At 55.1% G+C, this 22,480-nt stretch overlaps 2 protein-coding genes across 5 annotated transcripts in view; both read right to left on the bottom strand.

Annotated features, from left to right (window-relative positions):
• Nucleotides 1–763: 763 nt before the first annotated feature.
• STRIP1 (striatin interacting protein 1) lies at nt 764–16,689 on the bottom strand. Of its 2 annotated transcripts, none has more exons than XM_054711781.1 (21): nt 16,479–16,689; nt 13,779–13,848; nt 12,970–13,044; nt 12,411–12,545; nt 12,200–12,320; nt 11,954–12,016; nt 10,961–11,067; nt 10,726–10,853; nt 10,187–10,369; nt 9,653–9,870; nt 8,633–8,698; nt 8,445–8,508; nt 7,132–7,203; nt 6,624–6,698; nt 6,399–6,496; nt 5,084–5,210; nt 4,770–4,870; nt 3,955–4,021; nt 3,420–3,524; nt 2,675–2,879; nt 764–1,627 (listed from the first exon to the last, which is right to left on the bottom strand). In XM_054711781.1, exons 1-21 carry the CDS (start codon nt 16,656–16,658, stop codon nt 1,380–1,382), a joined length of 2,508 nt encoding a protein of 835 aa, XP_054567756.1. In that variant the 5' UTR covers nt 16,659–16,689; the 3' UTR covers nt 764–1,379. The 2 variants fall into 2 exon arrangements, with proteins under 2 accessions (XP_054567756.1, XP_008145347.1); XM_008147125.3 differs by having other exon boundaries at nt 11,954–12,022; nt 16,479–16,688.
• Nucleotides 16,690–19,585: 2,896 nt separating this feature from the next.
• AHCYL1 (adenosylhomocysteinase like 1) overlaps nt 19,586–22,480 on the bottom strand; it is a 31,696-nt gene continuing 28,801 nt past the window's right edge. For 2 of the 3 annotated variants that reach the window (XM_008147128.2, XM_054712312.1), the window contains exons 16-17: nt 22,073–22,193; nt 19,586–21,555 (exon numbers count right to left, since the gene is read on the bottom strand). In XM_008147128.2, coding sequence (XP_008145350.1) covers nt 21,549–21,555; nt 22,073–22,193 — 128 coding nt within the window. In that variant the 3' untranslated portion in view covers nt 19,586–21,548. Of the gene's footprint in view, nt 21,556–22,068; nt 22,194–22,480 lie in introns of those variants that run through there. The other variant, XM_008147129.3, reaches the window with a different exon arrangement.

Below are 22,480 nucleotides of genomic sequence, written 5' to 3'. Positions count from 1 at the left end.
GCTGTGTCAGATTCCTTGTCCTGTGTAAGTCACTTTGGGGCAAAATGCCAATCAGTCCCAGGGACGTCCCATCTCAGAGGCTGTGTGACTTACGTAAGACGCATACTGCTGGCTGCCACCCCTACTGCCCCTCGCCGCGCTGCCACATCAGGGCCTGTCCCAGAAGCCCAGCTTGGGGCCTGGACTGGGCTCAGCAGGACCTGGCAGGACAGGCACTGAATGAAAGAACCAACACAGGGGAGGCTCCCCAGAACACGTCTCCTTTGTAAGCCAAGAGCCCTTGGAGACTGAACCTCCCACCCCGGCCTACGGGTGGGCTAGGGGAGCTCCTAGCAGTTCTGGAGAGGATGCTCCTTTACCATCAACAGAAGGGGGAGATCCCGGAAACAGCTGCAAGACTGAGTGAGGAGGAGGCAGACACGCCCAGGGCTCTGAGGCCAGCTCAGGACTGTGATCCTGAGAAACCTGGAGCTCCTACTGCATGACATCAAATCCAGGGGTGCAGGACAACGTGTCACCCAGCAACCCAGAGCCCTGGAGCTGGGCACCTCCCGATGGATGCGGGGAGAGAACACTTTGGACCAGTGCCCCATGGATGGGAAAGGCAGGCAGCCTGGTAGGGGACGTGCTGGCAAGAAAACCCCTTTCTAGACCTGGAGGACATGTTCAGGGGCCGTACTTTCTGCACACAAGGCCGTTGGGATTACTTTTACTTCCTTTAATGTAAACAGAATACACAAACACATTAAAAACCCCAACGTGACACAAGAGAATACACACAGGTTTATATATAGGTATTTACAGACGCTTGCAGATCGAGAGGGAAAGAGCACCTCTGGCTAAGGGAAGCTTCTCTTCCCACCGCACCCTGTCCAAGCCCAGTGCCGAGGGAGCCGCAGGAGCCTCTGCAACTGCTTCTGGAGGAAACTCAGCGGGAGGCTGGAATGACATCAGAAACCCCCAAAGCAAAACCAGGATCTGACTTTCTGGCCCCGGCCCCAGTGCTAAGTGTCCTCCTTGGCAAGCTGGATCTGCCAAGGATCTGCATGTCTCAAGAAGAGTCAGCGTGAGCCCCGAAATTCAGATGCGATGGGATCCCAGCCTATCCCAGCTGTTCCCAGCCTTGGGCTGAATGAGAAATGAGCTGCAAACAACCATGTCCGAGAGAGGGGGAGGAGGAATGGAGAGAGGGTGGCAAGCAGAGATGACGCTCCCAGGCAGGATGCTGGGATCAACCGAAGGCCAAGCCCGGAGCGGTCTGGGGAGGGCACAGTGAGGTGGTGCTGCCACCTGGAGGGGGCTGGGCGCACTGCAGTGAACCAGGACAGGCCCTGGGCACCTCGACACATCACCTTTCCTCTTGGGTCCCTCCAGGAGCCTCATTGCAGCAGCTCTTCCCAGGAAATGGGCTTGGAGAAAACCTCCCTTTCTAACCAGAGGTCGTAGTTCATCTGGAAGTCCTCAGGGAGGTCCACCCGCTGGCCCAGGACGCTCTGCAGGCAGTTGTCCACAGGCAGGAAGTCGGGGTTGCTGTGGGCCCGGTCATAGCGCCGGGCGTTGAAGCGCTCAATGTTGGCACGGAGGGCACACTCCTCTGCTTGGAAGTCCCAAGGCCGGGCGTCCAGATCTGGGACAAAGCAGGAAGACATGGTCAGGAGCCAGGCCCTCACGGCAGCTCCCCTCGCATTCACAAGTTAAGGGCCAGGCCACTCCCCCACTTGACATGATGTCAACTTCCAAGCCCCACCCTCAGCAACACTGACAGGACTTCTTTCCTGGATACAAGGGAAAGTCAGGTGACAGGAGAAAAGCCAGGTCTACGGAGGAGGCCGCTCTGTGGCCATGTGGACCCAGCCAGGAGCCACAGGTGTGACACACTGCTCTGGAAGCCACCTTGTCCCTGGCTCTCTGGATCAGAGGAGGAGCGTGCAGGTCCCTCATTAGCTCATTCTCTCGATTCCCTGCCCCGGCACAAAGGCACAGGGCGTGGGGCCAGGAACTGAAATGATGCGGCAGCATGGCCAGGGGAGACCTAGAAGAACCCACTCTGCCCAGGAGGCCGAGGCGGCTGCCCAGAGGGGAAGAAACATGTGGACACGGGACAGATGGGGCGTGTGTGCGGGGGAGGCAGCCTGCCAGGAGAAGGCACAGAAGAGGGGCACAGGCTATGTGCACAGACTGAGTGTCCTGTGTGCCCAGAGACCCTGAGTGACGGGCTGGGCTGCCGAGAAGCGGGGTCCGGTTAGAGAGGAGGAGGGAGGGAGGGAGGAAGGAAGAGGGAGGGAAGAAGGAGGGAAGAATGTGGGCCTCATGTGCCACGTTTGAGGGTTTGGCTCTAATTCCAAGGGCAATCGGAGGCCAGTGAAGGCCTTTCCTCGGAGGTGCCCGCAGACCCGCACTCTAGAAAGATCACTGGAGCAGAGTCTGAGGCTGGTCAAGAGCTGAGAGAATTTGTGGGCAGGGGGGAGAGAAAAGACAGGGAGAGACTCATGACAATTTCTGGAAAAGGTGGAACTTCGAGGAAGGGACAGAGGAATGGGGATGATCAGGCACCGTGTCGGGGCAGCTTCTCAAGGTCCTTCCTCGCGCTCCCCCTCGGATTCCTCAGGGCAGCCTGGAGCAGAGGGGGGAGGTCGCCGCTGCCCGACCCCCACCGCACCCCTTGCGGCCTCACCGTTGCCGTAGGCCCAGTCGTCGTTGAGCCGGTGCCGCACCTTCTGGTAGATGGCAGACATGGTCTTCATGTTGCTCTTGCGCCACTGCCGCCCCAGGTACTTGGTCTGCACCTTGAGCAGCTTCAGCACGTACAGCTGCATCATGGCCTGCTTCACCTTCAGGGCGCGCTTCAGGATGGGGGCGGACTTGAACACCACCAGCATCTGGAAGGGCGCGGGCGGGCACACATAAAGCCTGCCTCACCAGCCGCTGCTCACCCCGTTTCCGGTCACAGGTGGGGTGACCAACTGTCCCAGCTTTCCCCAGACGGAGGGGTGTGCTGGGACACGGCACTTCACTGCTAAAACCACCAAGTCCTGCTGGCCCCCCTAATCATGAGTCGTTTTGGAATCTGAAGAAAGCTATGAATTCCTTCAGAAATACTGCTGTGTGCACGTCCCTACAGTCCCCGAGGATTCCCGGCCCTCCCCACCCAAAGGCATCCACAGGCTCGGGGTAAGGCGGACTCCCAGACCCCGGATCGAGAGGAGGCCCTCCTGTGAGTGGAATGGCTCCAGCCCCCAGCTCAACGTGTCTAGGAACCAGGAATCAGTCCTTAAAATACAATGGTGCGGCTGCAGGAACGTGAGGAGGAAGGATGCAGCCGCAGCAGCGAGCCCGCCCCGGACCCCTGCTCCTGCTCCGGGGAGGACGGGCGTGGCACTCTGGCAGCTCCAGGATCCACGCTGACCGCGCTGACTCACCATCGTTCTTGAGTGCTTCCACTTGGTCAGCTTGTTCAAGATCCGGAGGAGATTGATGCAAGAAAAGAGGTTCCTCCAGCAAAACTGGTTATTGTCGCCTGCTTCCTGCAGGGAAAGCCCAGGAACCACGACCCTCAGGGCAGGGGCTCAGCAGCTTCCAAGGCCGGCGCACGCATGACCCCAGAACTGCAGGTCTCCCTGCCGGTGCCGGCACCCACTCCTCTCCTCAGCCCCGGAAACTCCATCCCTCAGAGCCGTGCCCACAGTTCCAGCGACGGGGAGAGAAGCAACGCGGCCTGGTGAGCTCTGGGTCATCAGCCCCTGAAGTCCATGCTCCCAACAAAGGAATCCCTACCCCCCAATCCTTCTGCCCGACAAGGTCCCTCCCCACCCTTGTATGCAATTAGTGCTTTAAAAGCCAGGCACTCGACAGGGACCTCATCTGTGAAGACATCGCCATCCCAGGTGGGGGGGCCAGGCTCTGCACCACCCACCCTCACACCAAAGGGACAGCCGGTAGAGCCTGGCCACTCACCAGACTCTCGGCAGTCAGCTCTGGCAGCTCGTGCACCACGCAGTGAGGGTAATCCAGGACGGAAATGCTGGAGGGCAAGGGCAGGCAGGCGCCCACCATGAGCATGGCCTGGGTCTGGCTCTGCTCTCCTCTCTCACTTGGTGGGATGCAAGCGGGATCTACCCTGCCTGCACCGCCCCGGTTTCCAGCTCTAAGGTGAGAAGCACTTGCTCCCAGAGAGTCTGCAGGGTCCCTCTGGCCAGAGACCAGCCTGACATTGTGTAAGGGGGGAGACCCAGCTTTCCCTGCAGCAATGCACCTGGGCTGGGGGAGACTTCTTAAGGCAGTGAGTGTATGCCACGCCCCTCGGGAGACAGTGTCGGCTGACGACTTGCCCTGTGATGTACCACACGGATGAGCAGGCATTGCCAAGTACAGGTGGCACCAGGCGAGAGGGACGGGGGCTAGGAGTCAGCAGACCGGGGTGACAGCGCACATGGCTGAGCTCCCTAGGGAGAGCAGGCAGCCTGGCTGGCCTCCTCAAAATAAATTAATTAATTAAATTTAAAAGGCTCAGGACAGCAAGGGCTGTACCGGAGCCCAGGATGAGACCCCTCCCACCCAGGCACAGACTGAGTCACGTGTCACTAGATAGCTAGACTGAGATCTGACACACCGGTGTTTTCATGGGGACACAGGCAGGGACCACGCGTCCTTCCTCTCTGAGAAGCCTGGCAGAGGGCTGGCCTGTAGGCGCTGAGTGGGTTCAGTGGGAGCGGCCCGCTGGGAGCCCTGCATCTGTCCCCGTGCCCCCCTCCTGAGCCCTGGTCCGTCACCTGTTCTTGGCAGTGATGTAGGACATGATGTTTTGATTGAAGAACTTTAGGATCAAAGGGATGCAGTTGGCAAACACCAGGTGCTGGGCCATGTATTCAAACTGAAACCAACAGAAGACAATCAGCACGCCCCGGGGGCCGCCCGGCTCTCCTGTCTTTCCTCCCAGGACAGAAGCCTCGGCTGGGAGACTGAGTCAGAACATTTGTGCAGAGCTCGAGGGGTGTGAAGGCCAAGGCCTCCGCTCTTCAGGGCTGGGGGGCAGCACTGCCAGGCTGTGGCCAGTGGACAGGAAGAAGGCAGGCCTGGCAGGTACCTGGTAGACGTGGTTCAACTTGAAGTGCTTGAGCAGCAGCAGCAGGACAGCGGAAATGGCCTTAACAATGACCTCCTTGTGGCGGTTCACATCCACGCCCAGCTTCATGCTCTGCAACACCGTGGTGCTGAAACACATCGGCCGGGTGAGCCCGCAGCTTGTTCCGCCCTCCTAGGTGCTCCCAGGCGACGGGATTCCTGAGCCTTCTCTGGGCTAAGGCTCCCACTCCACTCCCACCCGTGGACATCCCAGGTCAGGCCCAGGGCTCCTCCCACCCGCTCCCAAGCTCAGCACAGTTCTCTTCCTGTGATGTCCGAACACATCCGTAGCCTATTTCCCTGCCTTTCCTCCAAGACCCCCCCTAAGCTTCTGCCACTACAGAGACCGTGTTCTCACGCGTGCTCTGTGGAGTACCACCACAAGGCACACTTCATGTTATGGGGAAAACTTAGGAAGCATTGAGTTAAATCAGTTTCTTTTTTTTTTAAATTTATTTTTCAGTTACACTCGACACAATATTATACTCATTCCAGGTGTGTAACATAGTGCTTAGACACTTAAATCAGTTTCTTGATTCAGGACTTCTCACTGTAAGTCTTTCAAGAGGAGGTACAGTATTTGACTCTGAACCCCCTTTCCAAGGACCATCACAACGGCCCAGTGTTCTGACACCCCCTTTGGTATTAGCCAAGCCCTGCCTCCGGCCTCACCTGCCTTTCACCCCCGACTCAAGGAGCCCTGCCACCAGGGAGCTGGGCGGGCTGAGCGGGCGGGCAGGAGGCCAGGTCAAGGCCACGTCCCTCCCAAAGTAGAACACGGCCTGTTTGTCCCCTCACATCAAACAGAGGCAGTCACTGTCCCCTGAGACACTCACAATGGCCCGCAGGCCGGGGACTGTGAGCGGGAAGAACCACACCCCGGGGAGGCTCAGCCGCTGGCTGGCAAGGTGTCCAGAAGCTGCTTTTCCACGTCCTGATGTCCCAGCCACACAGCTTTGGGGGTTTTGGGAACTGTCGCCCCAGCCCGACTCGCTCTGCAGAGGGGTGAGGACTCTCCCGGTCACTCAGGCATCCACTCAGGGCAGAGTCTACACTAGAATCCAGGTCAGCTGGGCTGACCTTCTCCCCAAGCAGCAAATCGAGATATTTAACCCAGTACTTTTTTTTTTTTTCTTTTTCTGAGCCAGGAATACCCTCAACCTGCAGAGAAGTTGAGTCAAAAAAAGGAAGCAGCCTCCCACACCTGGGGTCCGAAAGGGAGACACGCCCCGTTCCGTTGCCCCACCTGCTCCACGCACAGGGGTGCCGGTACTCACGGCATCTCCTCAGGCAGGACGTCGGCCAGGATGTTGATCGAGTCGGTTTTGGCTTTGGAGGTGGGGGCTGCAGCCAGCAGGATCTTCAGCAGCGCGATCTGGGAGGACAGGAGCGCCAGGTGAGGGCTCAGCCCGGAGGGGTGGTCCTCCGCAGGGCTCCCGGGGCAGGGCACTCGGGAGGGACTGAAGGCCCTGGCAGGCAGGCTGGAGCCTGAGGGCACTCACCATGTACTGGGGCAGGCTGGGGAGCAGGCCTTGGTAGAGTGTCTCTGCAGGGACTTGCTCGACTTCCTCTTCTCCCTTTGACCACAAAGGTAGAGAGAGATACAACCCCCGTCCTGACAGTCTCGATGTAAACAATGATGCTGATAGTGACAGCAGACCTGACTCACACAACATGCAGGCACTTGACTTGTAACAAGTCAATGAATCCTCACTACACTCTGTGAAGAGGGTATGATTATTATTGCCATCTCCCAGGTGAGGAAACCGAAGCACAAAGAGATGCAGTCTCCTGCGAAGTCGTCACCCACTGAGCAGTGGCGTTCGATTCAGAGGTGGTGACTGGCTCAGAGCCTGTGCTCTTAACCCCTGCACCAGATAGGCCACCCCTGCAGGGGGAGCAGGAGAGGGGTGCTCTGAGGGCAGGACCAGGCAGCTTCGAGGTCTAGGCCCAGCACCGTGCCTGGGAAGAGCGGAGGGACCCTGTTGGCTGAGGAAGGCCCCAACTCACCGCTGAAAGAGGAGAGCGAAGGAACTCCTCCTCCATCTGCGCCTGGACCTCCGCGATCGACGTGTACTTGTGCTGGGGAGAAGGGGAGAGGCGCTGGGGAACAGCTCCCACTCTCTGGCTACACGCCCCACACCCTGGCACAGACCCGGGCAACTTCCTCAAACAATCTTCTCCAAGAGGGAATCTCCACAAAGATCCCTAACTAACCTCCTGAACCCAAAATACTTTTCTAAGTGAGCAATTGCCTCTTTTTTTAAAATATTTTTATTGATTTCAGAGGGGGGGGGGGGGGATAGAAACACCAATGATGTGACAGAATCATTGATCGGTTGCCTCCTCAGCACCCCTACTAGGACTGAGCTCAAAACTCGGGCATGTGCCCTGACCGGGAATTGAACTATGACCTCCTGGTTCATAGGTTGATGCTCAACCACTGAGCCACATCAGCTGTGCAGCACTTGCCTCTTAAAACCATTGTAAAAAGCACACAAAAGATTAGAAAAAAGCAAATTAAGGGAGAGAAAGGGGCTTTCAGATAGCTATAGTGACAAAAATTAGTCCAAGCAGAATCAAGTGCTCAAGTATTCAGGAGCAAGTACTCAAAAAGCTTAGGTGCATGGGGCCCACTCAGCACTAAACATTTCAGAAATATACACTCCAGATGGGTTGTTAGGGAGACACCTCTTTCCCACGCTTGGTGTTCCTTCCCGTGGAGGGATGTGGGTGTGCAATACACCCCTGCCCCTCCCACACACCCCGCCTGGCTGGCTGGGCAGAGGAACAGGACAGTCTAAGCCCACCCCTCTTTCGCCGTTCTCTTTGACAAAACCTGTGCACTACTCTGCTCCTCAGCAGGCCTGGCGGGCTCCAGCACTGCCGGGCTCTGGGTGGGTGAGTCTGCCTCATTCGGGAAGTCAGGGCTGGGACACCTATGGCTGCTGTGTCCTCCGCCTCATTCTCTAATCTCCCTGCCAGCCTTAAAGCTGGTGTTTCTATCTCCACCTGCCTACTCCTCTATCTCCATCGCCTTAGAGCGTGAGCGAGGAAAGGGGGCTATTTAGTGGGCCCTTAAAATTCCAACAACTGTCAGGTAATATAATCTTGAACGAGCCACCAGTTAAGTCCCCAACAAAAGCTCAGCTAGAATAAGTAGAATTTACGAAGAACTGCTGAGAGGTACAGCCACCGTCCACCCGTGCCTCCAGCCCAGGCTCCTTCAGGGCGACAACAGTCTAAATGGCTTCTCCCAACGGGCCGATCTCACTTCACTCACTTGGGACCAAACTCGGCCAAAGGCTCCCCGCACCACCTACCTGTTTCAGAGTCTTGATGCTTTCGTGGATTGGCCTGGGCAGCCCCACCACTGTGTTCGTGTCGCTGGAGGATAAAGAAGGCCCTGTGCTGAGCCCAGACATCAATCCGCCTGGGTCCCCAGACACCAAAGGCCAAGAGAGTGGATTTCTCGTTAGCTTTCTCCAACGGGAACTCAGATCACACTCACCTGCCCAGAGTGTAACCTATGAATTTGCTGCGGCTGGACTCGAGGAACATCTCAATGTCTTTCTCTCTGCCCAAGAGAGAGAGCAAGGCTTTTACTAAATGTCATTTCAAGGTGTCATGGTTAATAAAATACAGAACATCCAGAAATTGTGGAGAGAGAAGAAAAAGTCTCCCTCAACTGTTTTTCTTTATGGAAAAAAACCCTGAAACCCTCAGACTATTTTAATGTCCTTCATAATGTTGAATCAAGGACATGAAATTATATTATGTGTACTAGTAACTTGTTTACGGTACTTGTAAAATTAGTGATACATTGAATTAAAAGCATACTTTATTCAGATATTAAGACCTTTGTCAACAGAACTCCTCAAACATTTACAATTTTTACAACAACGAGAGCTATAAGCTACTGATTTTTTTCATGAGTCACATTTTCCTGTCAAACAATCAGCGTATCTTGCATTTTATGTATTCCCATCATGGATCACGGAAAACTGGGGCTTTACCTGGATGGAGAAAATGACTTCTATATCCTCTCACACGTCCATCTAGTTCTTAAGTTGGAGCCATTTCAAACAGACGCCATTTCTATATATCAAGGTGCCTTCCTGCCCACTGATTCATGCACATACATCTCAAAACCCGAATTATGACTCTAAAGGAGCTCTTCCTTAATCTATAACTTTTCTGTTAACCATATACAACCCCAGGGGGTGGAGATGGGGTCACTTAAATGTCCTTGTTCTCATTTCCCCACCCCCTTCCTTCACTAGTTACCGTGCCTACCCAAGAGCGAGCTCCGATTACCACTCCAGAGCCACACAAGGGCCTCTTTGTGCAAGGCCGGCCAGGCCAGCCCCCGAGACCCGGGCCAGCCCAGGGGACTTTAAGAGAGCCTCCTCCCAGCGCCAAGCCCAGCCTGTCCCAGCAGAGGACCTCACGTGACCCAGGCCAGGCGCCAGGCCTGTGGGTGTGAGGGCCCTGGTTTCAGGCCAAGAGCTTTCCGAAGGATGAGACTCACCTGACCTTGGGCGCCCATGGGAGCCCCTTTGGGCAGGTAAGCCTGTCGGTCTGGGGGTGCTGTAGTGGGGGAGGCATCACCTCGTCCCGCTCGAGGGGGAACGTCTCCCCCTCCAGGCTGTTGTCATCATCGTTTTCTTCTTCCTCTTCTCGAGCGTCGTCGGCTTTGTAGGGGTCCCGCTCGTTGAAGGCGTCCAGGTTGTCCTGCTTTATCAGCGCCTGGAGACAGGGGAGAGCAAACGAGAGCCGCTGAGGAACCAGGAAAGGGCGAGGAAGCTACAGAGGCTGCGACACAGAAAGGGCAGTGAGAAAGCAGACAGGAAGTCAAGGTTGGGACCAGATGACAAATCATCCCTTGCCCTAGTCCCTCCCCGAGTACCCACTGTAAGCTGGGACCCTGCACTGGGGACAGTGTCCCTGCCTGGAGGCCTTCATCTGACCAGCCGTTCAGAGGCCATTCCCAGCTGAGCTTGTCCAGGGACCAGGCCACTGTGTGCAGAGAACCTTGGGAGCTGCAGGGACCTGTCGCCCTCACCTTGTGCTCCCGCCGGCCCCGTTTCTGCTGCTGCTCGATCAGGTCGGAGGCAGACGCGGGCGGCGAGGCGGCCCTCATGTTGCGGACCACTTTGATGCTGTCCTCAGGCAGCGGGGGCAGGCCCAGCATGGTGCGCTTCTCGGCCTTCATGCTCTGCAGCTCCTCAAAGCCGCCCAGCGTGCACTGCATGACGGGAGCAGGCGGGGGTCAACATGCCCACAGGCTGTGCAGGCGCGAGAGCACCCATGACACCTTTACGGAGACCCTCACGGCCTCTGAACAAGGGACTCTATCCACCCCCAGGAGAGCTCAGTGAAGCTGGGAAGGGAAAGGAGAGACGGGGCTGACCGAGCCGAGTGCACAGACACGTTCAGCTCTGTTCGCCATGCGCTTCACGTAAAAAAGGCAGACTGGAGCGTCTCACCTTCAAGCTCCACAGGGCTGGCCCATTCTGAAAGGGAGGGTGACCCCAGGGGGAGTAGCGGTCCAAGCCCCTCTCCGGTCCTGTCCCCTGGCTTCCCCTTCCAGGAGGTGCTCACCAGTACTGTCTTCCAAAGCAGCAAGAGAACCTTCTTCATGGGGAAGTGAGGGGCATGGCCACTGCAAAATTTGGTCACCATCCCAAACAGCATGATGGCGAATGGCTCGTTGTTGTAGAGCGGGGAACCTGGAGGCGACTACAGGCGTCAGGAGTACACGCAGGCGCAGGACCCTCCCAAGCCCACCAGCCTCAGCTCCAGGAGGGGCCTCAGGACAGGAGCCCCGGGGTCCTACCCAGCTCGGCCCTGAAGGTCTGGCGCATGGTTCTCCACTCGGCCTTATCGCCCTCACACTCCTGGTGAACCGTCTCCACAATCAGGTACATGATGTTGAGCAGGACCCTGGGGGTGCAATAACAGGGCGGAATGGGGGTCACGGGAGCACCCTGGCTTCCTCACGCCCTGACACGAGAAAAGCCCGCAAAGGCTGGCAGACGGGAGGGCTGTGACCTCCAGGAAACTGAGCGTCCCACAGAGCACTGGGCTTCCTTCTATCTCATGTGCTAGAGTGGGACCAGATCTGCTCTGTATTTCCATGTCTAGCAAAGTGCTCACTCAAAGCAGGTGCTTGGCAAATGGCTGCTGAATGGATTAATGTGAACAATGGCCACAGGCATTTACTGCCCTGAGCTTCCTGGAATGACAAAGTCCCAGCGGTGGGAGAGAGCTGCGGAAGTGGGGGCTGGATCCACCACAGCAGAGCAGGGTGGAGGTGAGACCGGGAGGTGTTTACCACAGAGAGTGCAAGTCAGGAGCGAGCAGGGTGATGCCGGGACCCCAACTACAGCAAGGACACCAGTCAGGAAACTTCCAAAGGCACAGAGACAGGTTCGAATCCTCACAGATCGGGGAGGTGCTCTTGCTCTTGAGCAGCTGCGATTACTTCCTGTGCAGCCACGAGCCTCATGACCTGTCAGGACTAACCCTACGTAGGTGGGGCAGCTGTGCACGAGAAGGTGGGAGCGTGAGGAGTGGCATCCAGTGTTCCAGCCAATAGAAAAGCCACACGGAGTTCTCGGCAGCACCGCGGTTCTATCACATGATTTCCTCTGGGAGACTCAACCCAGAGCCCCGCTAGAGAGCCCCCAGCAGGGCTGAATAATCCCACCCCAAGCCCATCACACCCACAGGTCAGTGTGTGGGAAGGAACGCGTACACGGCCCACACCGAGAAAACCCAAGGACGCCCCAAGCCCTGCTCTGACCTTGCTCAGGCCCACCGGCCTCACCTGAGGTCCGTGCTGTCAGCCAGGGAGATGGCCGGCTTCCTCACCGCGCTGCTGCAGGCGGCGCTGTTGCTGCAGGAGAGACTGAGTCAGTGCTGCCCCAGAGGGAAGAGCGGGTCCCCTTGACAAGGGCTGCCCCACCGGAGATTAGACTCAGGCCTTGGACCAGACTCTCAAGACTAGTTCCATAACCTCCCCCGCCACCCCCCCCCCCTCCGCCCCTCCCTGCTCAGGCCCCTCAGCACTCACTCTATTTCCATGTTCAGAAGCTCCACCAGCGCATGGAACGTGCCCACCTCCAGGAGCAGGAAGATGTTGTAGCGCATCCAGGACTGCACCTCCGCCTCTGAGCTGCACTCCCCGAAGGTGCCTGCAGACAGGGCACAGCTCAGAGCCCCTCCCGCATCTGACCGGGCCAGTCACTGAAGGAGGGGCCCGCGCCCTGGGGTCCACTCAGTACCTTGGGCAACGTAGAGAATTGCCCGGGCCACCTTGAGTCTCTTCTCCCTGGCAGTGACTTCCAGGCCGTCCAGGAGCCTCATGGCGTGGGTCCGGTGCTGGTTGGTGTCCAGCTCGGTCCACTTCTTGTCTGTCACTACAGGGCAAGAGGCCAGTTCCACCTGAGGCCAGACAGCCTCACAACGGCCCAGCACCAGCTAAGCCACCAAATGTAGGCCTGCCTCGGGACAGAGAGCTCAGAGAGCCAGCCACTCTCCCCATCAGGGCTCAGGTCCCCCTGCTGCCCGAGGAACCTCCATTTCCAGACTGACACGATGCTGGTTTTGGTGCAATTCTAATCAGATAAAGTTTCTTTTCTTCCTAAGACTCACAATCTGAAAAGCCACCATCAGAGGACTTACAAGCCCACCCTGAATGGCACATCTGGCCTGGCCCAGTTATGGCTCAGCAGGCTTTGCAGGCCACTCCGGGATGACTGAGGTCACTGAGATGACTAGGAGGAACCCTGCAGCTCTCCTGACACGGGTGAAGGAACCAAGGTGTGGAGGGAACCATCTCACCATGGATGCGGAAGTCCTCCTCGAAGCATTTTCGGTTCATGAGGAATTCTGGCCCCTCCGTGTAGCTGTAAAGCTCTGGCGAGAACAAAGTCTCATCAGCTCTGCGTCCACCTCCCACACCGGGGCTCACACCCGCAGTGACGGCAAAGCGCCTGCTTGCAGGCCCAGCTCTGTCCCGGTCACAGTCTCTCCTGGACCACGTTCTGTGCCGCCTAGGGTCTCAGTGCTCCGGCGAACAGGACGGAGAGGAAGCGGACTTCCCCTGCAGCCCACATCCAGAATGCCAGTGCAGCCTGATGCGGGGTCGCCTCACCACATGGGTGCACATGGGTCCCGGCAGGCCATGCCGGTGGCTGGCTGCCATTACGAGCGTGTCTCTCAGCGGGTGCCACCTTTTGAAGCGGCCTGTGGAGCAGCTCAGGGTAACCTCACATTACACAGGCGCAGCAGTGGCAGTGACAGGTGTGCGCAGATGCGGGCACTCCTGCTTGCAGTCCTCACCACTCACTGCCCTAGGAGAGCCCCGTCAGGGGACCGCGTATGGCCAAGGAGCACCTCTGTCCACACTGGGACTGGGCCACAGCCAACTGAGCAGGCCCCCCAGAGATGCTTCATTCCAGTAAAGGACAAGCCAAAGCTGTGAGACACACAGGCCGGCATGCAGTAATGAACCTGTTTTATAAATGTCATTACTAACTAGGACTAACTAGGGGGGAAAGTGGACTCCAAAATGGCACTCACTCTTTATTTATTAAAGACCAATAAGGTAAAAACACCCCCAAGCTGTTTTTACAAGGGTCTATCTTTACCTGAGAGCTCGGCCGCCCACTTGTCCGTGTCCGCATACTCAAACTCCAGGTCCGGAGACTCGGAATAGCCCTGCGGAGACAGGAGAGACGGGACACACGGTCGGTCGCTGCCTCCCACAGGAAGAAACACGTGCTTCCAGAGACCCCGCGGTGTGAGGACGCCACTGCCTCCCGTGCCCATGTTTTCTCACATTAGTTCCCGGGGCCCCTCAAGTCTCCAGCACCTGCTCGCTTCCTTCAGAGCACCTGTCACTCACAACGATAGAGGGGCCGGCGTATGGCTAATGCTGCCTCCCTTGGCACTGCCAGTTCCCTGAGAGGCGGAACGCTGTCCATTTTGCTCACCATTGACTCCACAATGCCCAGCACTACTTGCCGTGAATGAGTGAGTGAGTGAGTGAGTGAGTGAATAGTTGACTCAAATAAACACTTGCTGGATGAATGAACACAAAGCTTCTATGCATTCCACGCAGTGAATGACCATTCACTCCATATGGTGCCAAGATTCCGGCAGCCTCGGTTCTCTCTGGCTAGTGGGCCATCACCAGCCTGGACAGCATGAATATCGACCCCCTCAGGCTCCCTGCCCTTCTCTCAAATTTCAGTGAGAACCGACAGAGAAGGCAGCAGCTGACCAGAATGGCTTCCCTCCCCCACGCAGGAGAGAATGTGACAAAGAGAATCATTGCATTGCTGGGGACAGGTGATCACTGAGAACACGCCGTCTTGGAGGCCTCCTTCTGGGAAGAGGGACGCGGAGAAACAGGTGAAGTCCTCAGCCTAACTACAAGCTCCTCGGGAAGACAAAGTCCGTCCACCCACGAAACGACATAACGTGCCCACAAACACTGAATGACACGAAGAACGCCACTTCCCAGTCAGAGGCAACAGGGTACACGTTCAAGGTACTGGACTTCAGTTCATTTATCGAATGGGAGGGGACCCAAATCTACCTGGAAGGTTTTTGTTGTTAATCCTCACTCAAGGAGATTTTTTCAGTCATTTTTAGAGAGAGTGGAAGGGAGAGGGAGAGACAGAGAGAGAAACATTGATGTGAGAGACATCAATTGGTTGCCAGGAATCGAACCCGGGACCCTTCTTTAAAATTTTTTTAAATTTACCTCAGAGAGGAAAGGAGAGGGAGAGATAGAAACATCAAGGATGAGAGAGAATCACTGATCAGCTGCCTCCTGCACTGACCCCCGCAACTCAGGCATGTGCCCTGACTGGGAATCAAACCCAGGACCCTTCAGTCCACAGGCCGACGCTCCATCCGCTGAGCCAAACTGGCCAGGGCTACCGGGAAGGCTTTCAAGCACTCATCAAAATCAGGTAGCACAGGGCGGGCTCCCAGCAGGGCCAGCCCCGGTCCTCCAGGCCCTGCCCGGGCTCCCAGCCCTAACTGCAACTGCGCCTGGAGAACAGCCGACACAGCATCAGTACCTCTAAGAACACAGGTCTCTCAGCTCAAATGTGCTCACCGGCTGCCCTTCCTTGTGTTGCACCCAAATGGAAATGAAAGGGTAGAAAGAGACATTTAAATGCGTCGGAGGGTATTTATTTGACCACTTAGGGCTGCTTAAGGAAAATGTAAAGCTCTTTGAAACTGTAGTTCTCTCCTGATGAAGGCAGGGTCACCCCACCGCTCTCACACCCTCCATCAGCCAGCCCCCCGCGCAAGGGCTCCTATGAGGTGTGGGTTTCTTTGCTTCTGCAAATAATTCCCTGAGAGCTCAGGGGAATGTCTGCTTTGGACCCGCCAAGTTTTGACATGTTTTACTAGTACCAGAGGTTTGCACTAGCCCATAAAAACCAAGGCCTGCCTTCACATGTCTCAGGATGGTGTCCTGGGTCCCCACAGGCGCGGTGCACACGCCGGGACAGCGAGGAGGTCCTCTCATCCCTAGGTGCCTGCGGGGGAGCCCGCACGGAAGGGCTCCGGGAACGCGCCCGTGCAGGAGCCCAGGACGCGGCGCCGGGAGCGTCTCCATTCATGAATTCTACAGCGGGCGGCAGTGGGAGGGACTCCAACTCGGGGTGAGGTGACCAGTCAGCTCCAGGCTATGGTGCCTGCGGAAGGGGAGGCACAGCCCACCAGCCAGACAGCAGGGAACGCTGAGCCCTCACTCCGGTTTAATAATGGGCATTGCTGATCTTGAACCGTTCAGCATGGGGCGCACCGGGCACCCCGACCTCCAGTCCCCGTCGCACCGGGGCCGACCCTGCCCGGCTCGGGTCGGAAAGAAGGTCCCCCCTCCCGCAACCTCCGGGCGCCGCACTCGCCGGCCACAGCGCCGCGCGCCCGCGGGACCAGAGGCAGAGAGGGCTGGCTGGGGTCGGGTCAGCCGCCCGGCCCCCCGGAGCGCACGCGGGCCACCGACTCTTGGCCCCCGAGCCGGGGCGGGGGGCGGCTCCCCGGAGGCTGGGGCTCCGAGGGCGCGGCCGCAGCTCCGGCGCGGGAGGAGCGAACGAGCAGCCACAGGCTCCCGGCGGTTCTCCCTGGCGGCGGAGCTCGGGGCGCGGACCCGGCTCCACGCCGCCGACCCGGGGTGCCAGCCTTCCGTGCTGGCCCTTTCGATGTGAAATGACAACTCCGCTGCCAGGTCCCGCCGAGCCCTCCGGGAAGCCCCGCGCGGACCCGAGAGCTGCCCGGGCCCGCGCCCCCCGCCGCCGGCTAGCCTCGCCCCCCAAGCTCCTGACCTCCGAGTCTTTGCGCTGGTTGCGGTTGAACTCTCGGGCTTTGCCCCCCGGCAGGAGACCCGCGCCGGCCCGCGGTGTCCCGGGCGGCGGCTGCGCGGTGGCGGGCGGCGGAGGTGGCGGCGGCTGAGGCTGCTTGTTGTTCATGATCAGCGGGCCGGGGCTGCCGGCTGCGGGCTCCATCTTGGCTGTTCCACACCCCCAGCTCAATTCCCGGACTGGAGCCGCGATGCCACTCTCGCGAGATTTCTTCCAGGAACACTCCCCGGTCGCCATATTAAGTGTGGCGGCAAGTGCCGCCGCCATCTTGGCTGCCCTACATCTCGCGAGATTCCCTCCGCTTGCCGTCTTTACACCTTTTTCGGTCCTTCTCGTTTCCGCTTCATTTCAGTCCCGTTTTAGATGTCCTTTTTATCCCTTAGTTCCTTCAATCATTTTAGTTGTCCCCCAGCTTCCTTTAACATGGCTTTCTTTGCATTTGTCACTTTCATAGTCCTGTTCAACGCTTAGGGGGACAAAGTGAACAAAAGGAACACGTTCCCAGTCTCCAGGGAGTTTACGTTCACAAGGGGTCCTGTTAATCAATAAAACAGAGCTGTGACAAGCATTCGCTCATCATTTATTTAACAAACACTTTTAATGTCTCCTCTATACTCGGTTAATTGCACCACAGAGTGCCTGTGGGAGAGACAACGAGCACACACAGATGTTAGAGAAATGGGTGCAGAGAAACAAAAGGCAGTGGTGACGGAGGGAGGGGGCGTGGCTGTTAGGTAGGCTGCCGGGGCAGGGCAGCCTGAGGGTGTGATCTTGAGAGAGGAGAGGGGGGAGAGGGGAGCCCTGAGGTGAGCCAGGGGAAGTCTTGTAGGAGATGAAGGCCAGGTAACGGTGGGGCCAGATAAATGGTGGGCCTTGCAGGGCATGGAAAGGCGCTTGAAATTTATTCTCAGTGAAATGGGAAGCCAGTGGAGGTATTACCCAGGGAGGTGCTGTGGTCTGATGTCTAAAAGACCAATCTGGCTGCTTTTGGAGAAGAGATTGAAGAGTTGCAAGAGTGGATGAAGGTTGTTGACGTTAGGGGATTATACAGCTGGAAATGATGGTGGTCTGCATCAGGGTGGAGCATGGGGTTGATAATTTCTATATTGTGTAGGTAGATTCGACAGGACTTGCTGAAAAGGCTGGAGAGAGGAAGAAAGAACGAGTCCTAGATTTTTGGTTTGAGAAACTGGGTGTGTGGTTGCATTGCTTATAAAAATAGGGAAATCTGGGAGAAAGAAAAACTGGTTTATGGGGAAGATCAAAATTTCTGCTTTGGACATGTCCAGTTTGAGATGCTCATTAGACATCTTAGAGTGATGTGTAATAACTGCGTGACTATGCTGTGGAATCCTCCAAGGCACTCTGTCCATCTCGGGCTCTCCACACCCCCAGCTCAATTCTCGGAAAGTCTCTGTGATGCAACTTCCGTATGATTTCTGCCTGGGTCCCTCCTAGTAGGTACTTTTCATGTAAATACATGTCATCCGACCTGGGCTGGACCAAGTTCATAGGAAAAGCTAAGGAATTTGCAGGAAAAGGACCAATGCTGAGGCTTCTCAGATAAAGTCAGCAAATCCCACATAACTCACACACAACTGACATCTAGTTATAATGACTGTAGTTTGGTCAAGTTCTAAGACTGATCTACCACAATCTGTTACCTGGTGGGGTGTTCAGACCTTAAAGACCCTGAACTGTTTTGGCTATATTTAGAATAGAGAAGATTTTGGTTCAGTAATTTCACTTCTAGTAATAGATCCTGAATTGTATCCTTAAAAATGCCAACCAAATCCAGAGCACAAAGGCCCAACTGCTCATCAATGAATCTTGGGGCCCAAGAGTGGGTCAAGTGTAAGTGGGCTCTGGCTGTGGGAAGCAGAGTGTGGTGCAGGAGGAGGCAGCAGGTTCTCTGTGTTGTCAGGTTTATTCAGAAGCATGAAGAAAGTCATGGCACCCGCAGTTTGGGTCTTCCTGTCCACATAGTTTCTTCTGCTGTAAGAATTTCTGCTGAGAAAGGACATCTTGGAAGTACCCTTGGGGAGCCTTAAGGTGACTTAAGAGAAGGGCCCTGAGCGCCAGAAAGACGTTGGGGTCAAATCCGAGCTCTATCAACTGCACTGTTACGATGCAGAGATATTTACCTTCCTCTTGGCCCTGCGCATTTCAGGCCCATGGCAGGATCCGGGAATATATTTTAAACCAACCTCATATGTAACCTCAATACTAGAACCTGGCTTGGGGCTGTTTCCTAGAAGCGATATTGGCCGGTGTGAAGCATGGATCTTGGAGCCTGACTATCTGGGTTCATTCCAGCTCTACCGACTGAAGAGTTGCGTATCTTTGGGCAAGTTACTTCACCCCACTGTCTCAATGTTCCCATCTGTAAAACGGGGATAACAGTAGTACCTACCTCATGGGATTATTGTGAGGCTCAAGCATGCTAATTGTGTAAGGCATATAGATGGAGCCAGTCACACACCACCACGTGAGTGTTACTCTGATTATTCTAGAGCTACAAGCCTTTATCCACAACTCCAAAATTTAAAAAAAAAAATCTAAAAATCAAAAAATTTTTCCTACTGTTTGGCAAAAATTTGGCAGAAAAACCTGATCTGAACTGATGGGTGGTTATCAGTTATTTACCCCTTATTCCGTGAATATTAATACACTTAATTGAAGAAATAACACTTGATATGGAATGGTACTCCACATTCCCCTAATAGGTATTATCTAATATATTGTATATTTGTATATTTCCTAAAAGTCTGGAACACTTTCAATTTCAAAACACAGGGGTTCAGAAAAGGGGTTGTGGACTTATATTTTATCATCATTTGTTGGCCAGAGACCGTGTGTGACAAACCAGACGTGAGAAAATCTGCCACCTGGTGGTTGAAGCAGAGAGCCCTGGTTAAAGCTCAGCAGGATGAGGGGTAAGCTAGATCAGAGGATCACAAAGTCAGTGCCCTCTGGCCCACGATCCAGAACCATTAGAGGACTGGTCCCAGTCTAGAAAACAGGTTCTAATGAAGCTGAGCCGTTCAACCAAGAATGACAGACTTCCAAGGTGGTCTTATCGTTTTAATTGACTTTAATGATTATTGCTCATCTGCAAGGATTAATATTGCATTCATTAAAAATCAATACAAAATAAACTTGTTCCTCCCAAGTTGCTTTCCACATGCTCCCTCTGGGCCCGACATTTGCCCACAGTGTCCTTGTTACATGGCTTGACAGAGACGGAGCCCTTACCTATTGTTCCTATGGACACAGTAATAGATCTGGGAGCAGGGGCGGGCCAGAGGGCAGCAGGACCTGGGCCCCTTCCCTCCAGCAGAGCTGGACACCCCTGTTGGCCAGGTTACTTCCCCTAAAGGATGTGGTGTTCTGATTGGCTGGTTACATGCCCTGGGGGAAAGGGCTGGAACCGGTAGCATCTACAGAGAAGCAAGCATGGTCACACTGGCAAGGAGTGGGAAGAAACAGGAGAGGAAAAGGAAAAAAGTTTGGCAAGACCATTGTCCCCTGGTATGACATTCCTGTTTTAATGTCTGTCTCCCTGATCAATGGCGCGAGAGACGGCAATTCCTAGCACCTCGCACTAATCCTGGCCCTGTCTTGAAGGGTCACAGGCTAGAGCGAGTTGAGGATTCAGGGTCCTGGGGCGTATGTACTTAAAGCGCGTGACCTAAAGCTCACGTGACCATGCAGAAACGCTGGCGCAGGTGCACGGCACAGGGATGCAGCTCTGAGACTGCGAGAGCCTCTCTGGGAGTTCAGAGCGTGAGCCAGGGCGGCTGATCACTTTCTCTCCACACAAACTGCCCATTAAGATCTTAGTTCAGAAAGTTTTTGTGACACTTGTCAATCAAAAGTGGTTCCACCGCTGCAAAACTAAAGCTATGTGGGGCCTAACGTCCCAGACAGTTACCTGGGGCTGGCCTTCCCTCCCCGTGGCCCAATGTGGATGCATCCTGCCTCCTCCCACTCTATCTCCCTTTAAATATGTTAGGTTGCAGAAGCATAGCTGACCAGAAATTTAAATCCTAAAGATAGAGCTCAGTGCTTTATACTGAGTGACGGTTCAAGAAATTTGCCTGCAGCGCAAGCTGTATAGGGCAGAGCTGGGAGAATTGGCTGTTATGGTCCCAGATCGCTGAAGCTATAAACTCTGGGCTAGAAACAGGGATTTATCAGAGTTTGAGACCCATGTTGCTCTAGACTCAACTCTGCCCTCTTAGCGCCAAAGCTTTAAAAGAAACACTGATACCAACTAGCCACCCAAGCAGTTTCTCAGCGTTAACACTAAACATGTGTCTTACTTTTTTTTTTTTTTGGTACAACAGAAATAAATGCTAGGGGACAGAACTTAACTTATAGAGTGCAGTCTGGTTAAAAATGTGAAAAATGAGAAAGTCTGGTGGGCGTGGAGGAAGGGCTGTACTAATCCACGTGGGCCTATTGGATCTTAACAAGCAACACTCACTGTGCACGTATCTGAACCACACACACCGCCTTCACAGGAGACAGGGCTGGAACATCTAGGGGGGACTGACATGCACCACCTGCGACTGGCCTACCTGGCTGGTAGGTCCCATCCCTGCTCCTCTGAAGAAGTCAAAGAGCACTGATTTCAGCAGCTAAGAAGTGGGCTCTTTTAAGGCAATTTAGACATTGCAGATTGTTCCACCTAGAAGGTACCTTACATTTCCTGTGAATAAGGTACCCATTTAAGACTCAAGTCCCCAGAAATGGTAAAGAAAGACTCCCTTTCTGGGCTGGGAGAATAAAATCCTCCTTTACTGACTAGGGTGAGGACCCTGAACCTCAGTTTCACCTAAAGAGCCATGAAGCAAGTTCCTATGTGGTCTGCAGAACTTGGATGATGAGATGAAAAAAACAAGAATGAAATTATAGGAAAAAAAACACACACCAAGAGGAAAGGAATAAGAAGAAAATAAAAGTTGTTTAAAAAAGATTTCTTATAGAGTTGTATGGTTCACGTGGACTGGTCCTTGGTAACATGGTCCATTAGTATCTGCAAAGAGAGATGGATGACTTAGCACCGTGTCTCCCACGTGGGAGCCAGACACACTGCCCGGGTCCCTCCCCGGCCAGGCTGGGTCCCTCCCCGGCCAGGATGGGGTCCCTGAGGTCGCTCCCCAGGGATCACACTTCCCTGTGCTTCCACCCGTTGCTGACAATGCCCTCTCTGGTCTCATCTCCTGCTCCCTGATAACAGGAGTCAGTGGTTTTCAACACTGACTGCACATTAGAATAATCTGGGAGCTTTTACAAAACAAGCCGGGCCCCATCCCAGACCAACAGTATCAGAATCTCTAGGGGTGAGACCCAAGCTCCAAAATTTTAGGAAACCTTTACTCTTTACATTTGCTAAGAGATATAGCATTTCTCTGCCTACCCTGTTAGTGCGGGCAGAGTTCCTGAACTCTTCCAAATCAGGTATGACATTAGCTTTAGTTAAGAAAGCTGGCAGTCAGCTTGGTTTAATATCGGGGAAAAGAGCCTTTTCACTTGCTTTCCCCCCAAGTTACCTGTAATAATTGGGTTTGAATGGCCCATTTTTGTTGAGTCCCAGATATTTTGCTTGGTCATCCGTCAGCTCTGTCAGGTGGGCATCAAATGATGGCAGGTGCAAGCTGGCAACGTACTCATCTAGGAAGAACAAGGTGGCGGGAGCAGACTCCGTTTCAGACATGCCTCCTGAGGTACGCCCTCCCTATCTCCATCTGAAGCTTTCTGATTACGGAGAAGGGATGGAATACTTTTGGGAGAATCTATAACTTGAAAATGTGCTTACAACCTCGACTGCCTTTCTGAGCAGGGACCGTCTCCCAGTCTAGCCAGGGTGCGTCTGGAAAGCCATCTGCCAGGGTGACAACATGGGAAGACCTGGACCTCCCCGTCCTTCTCTGGCAAAGCTCTGGCCTCACCTCAGTGGC

This window comes from Eptesicus fuscus, chromosome 22 (genome assembly GCF_027574615.1).
Source record: "Eptesicus fuscus isolate TK198812 chromosome 22, DD_ASM_mEF_20220401, whole genome shotgun sequence".
Lineage (NCBI taxonomy): Eukaryota > Metazoa > Chordata > Mammalia > Chiroptera > Vespertilionidae > Eptesicus > Eptesicus fuscus.
The sequence above is the reverse complement of the archived record's forward strand: the minus strand, read 5'-3'. Positions and strand labels throughout refer to the sequence as shown.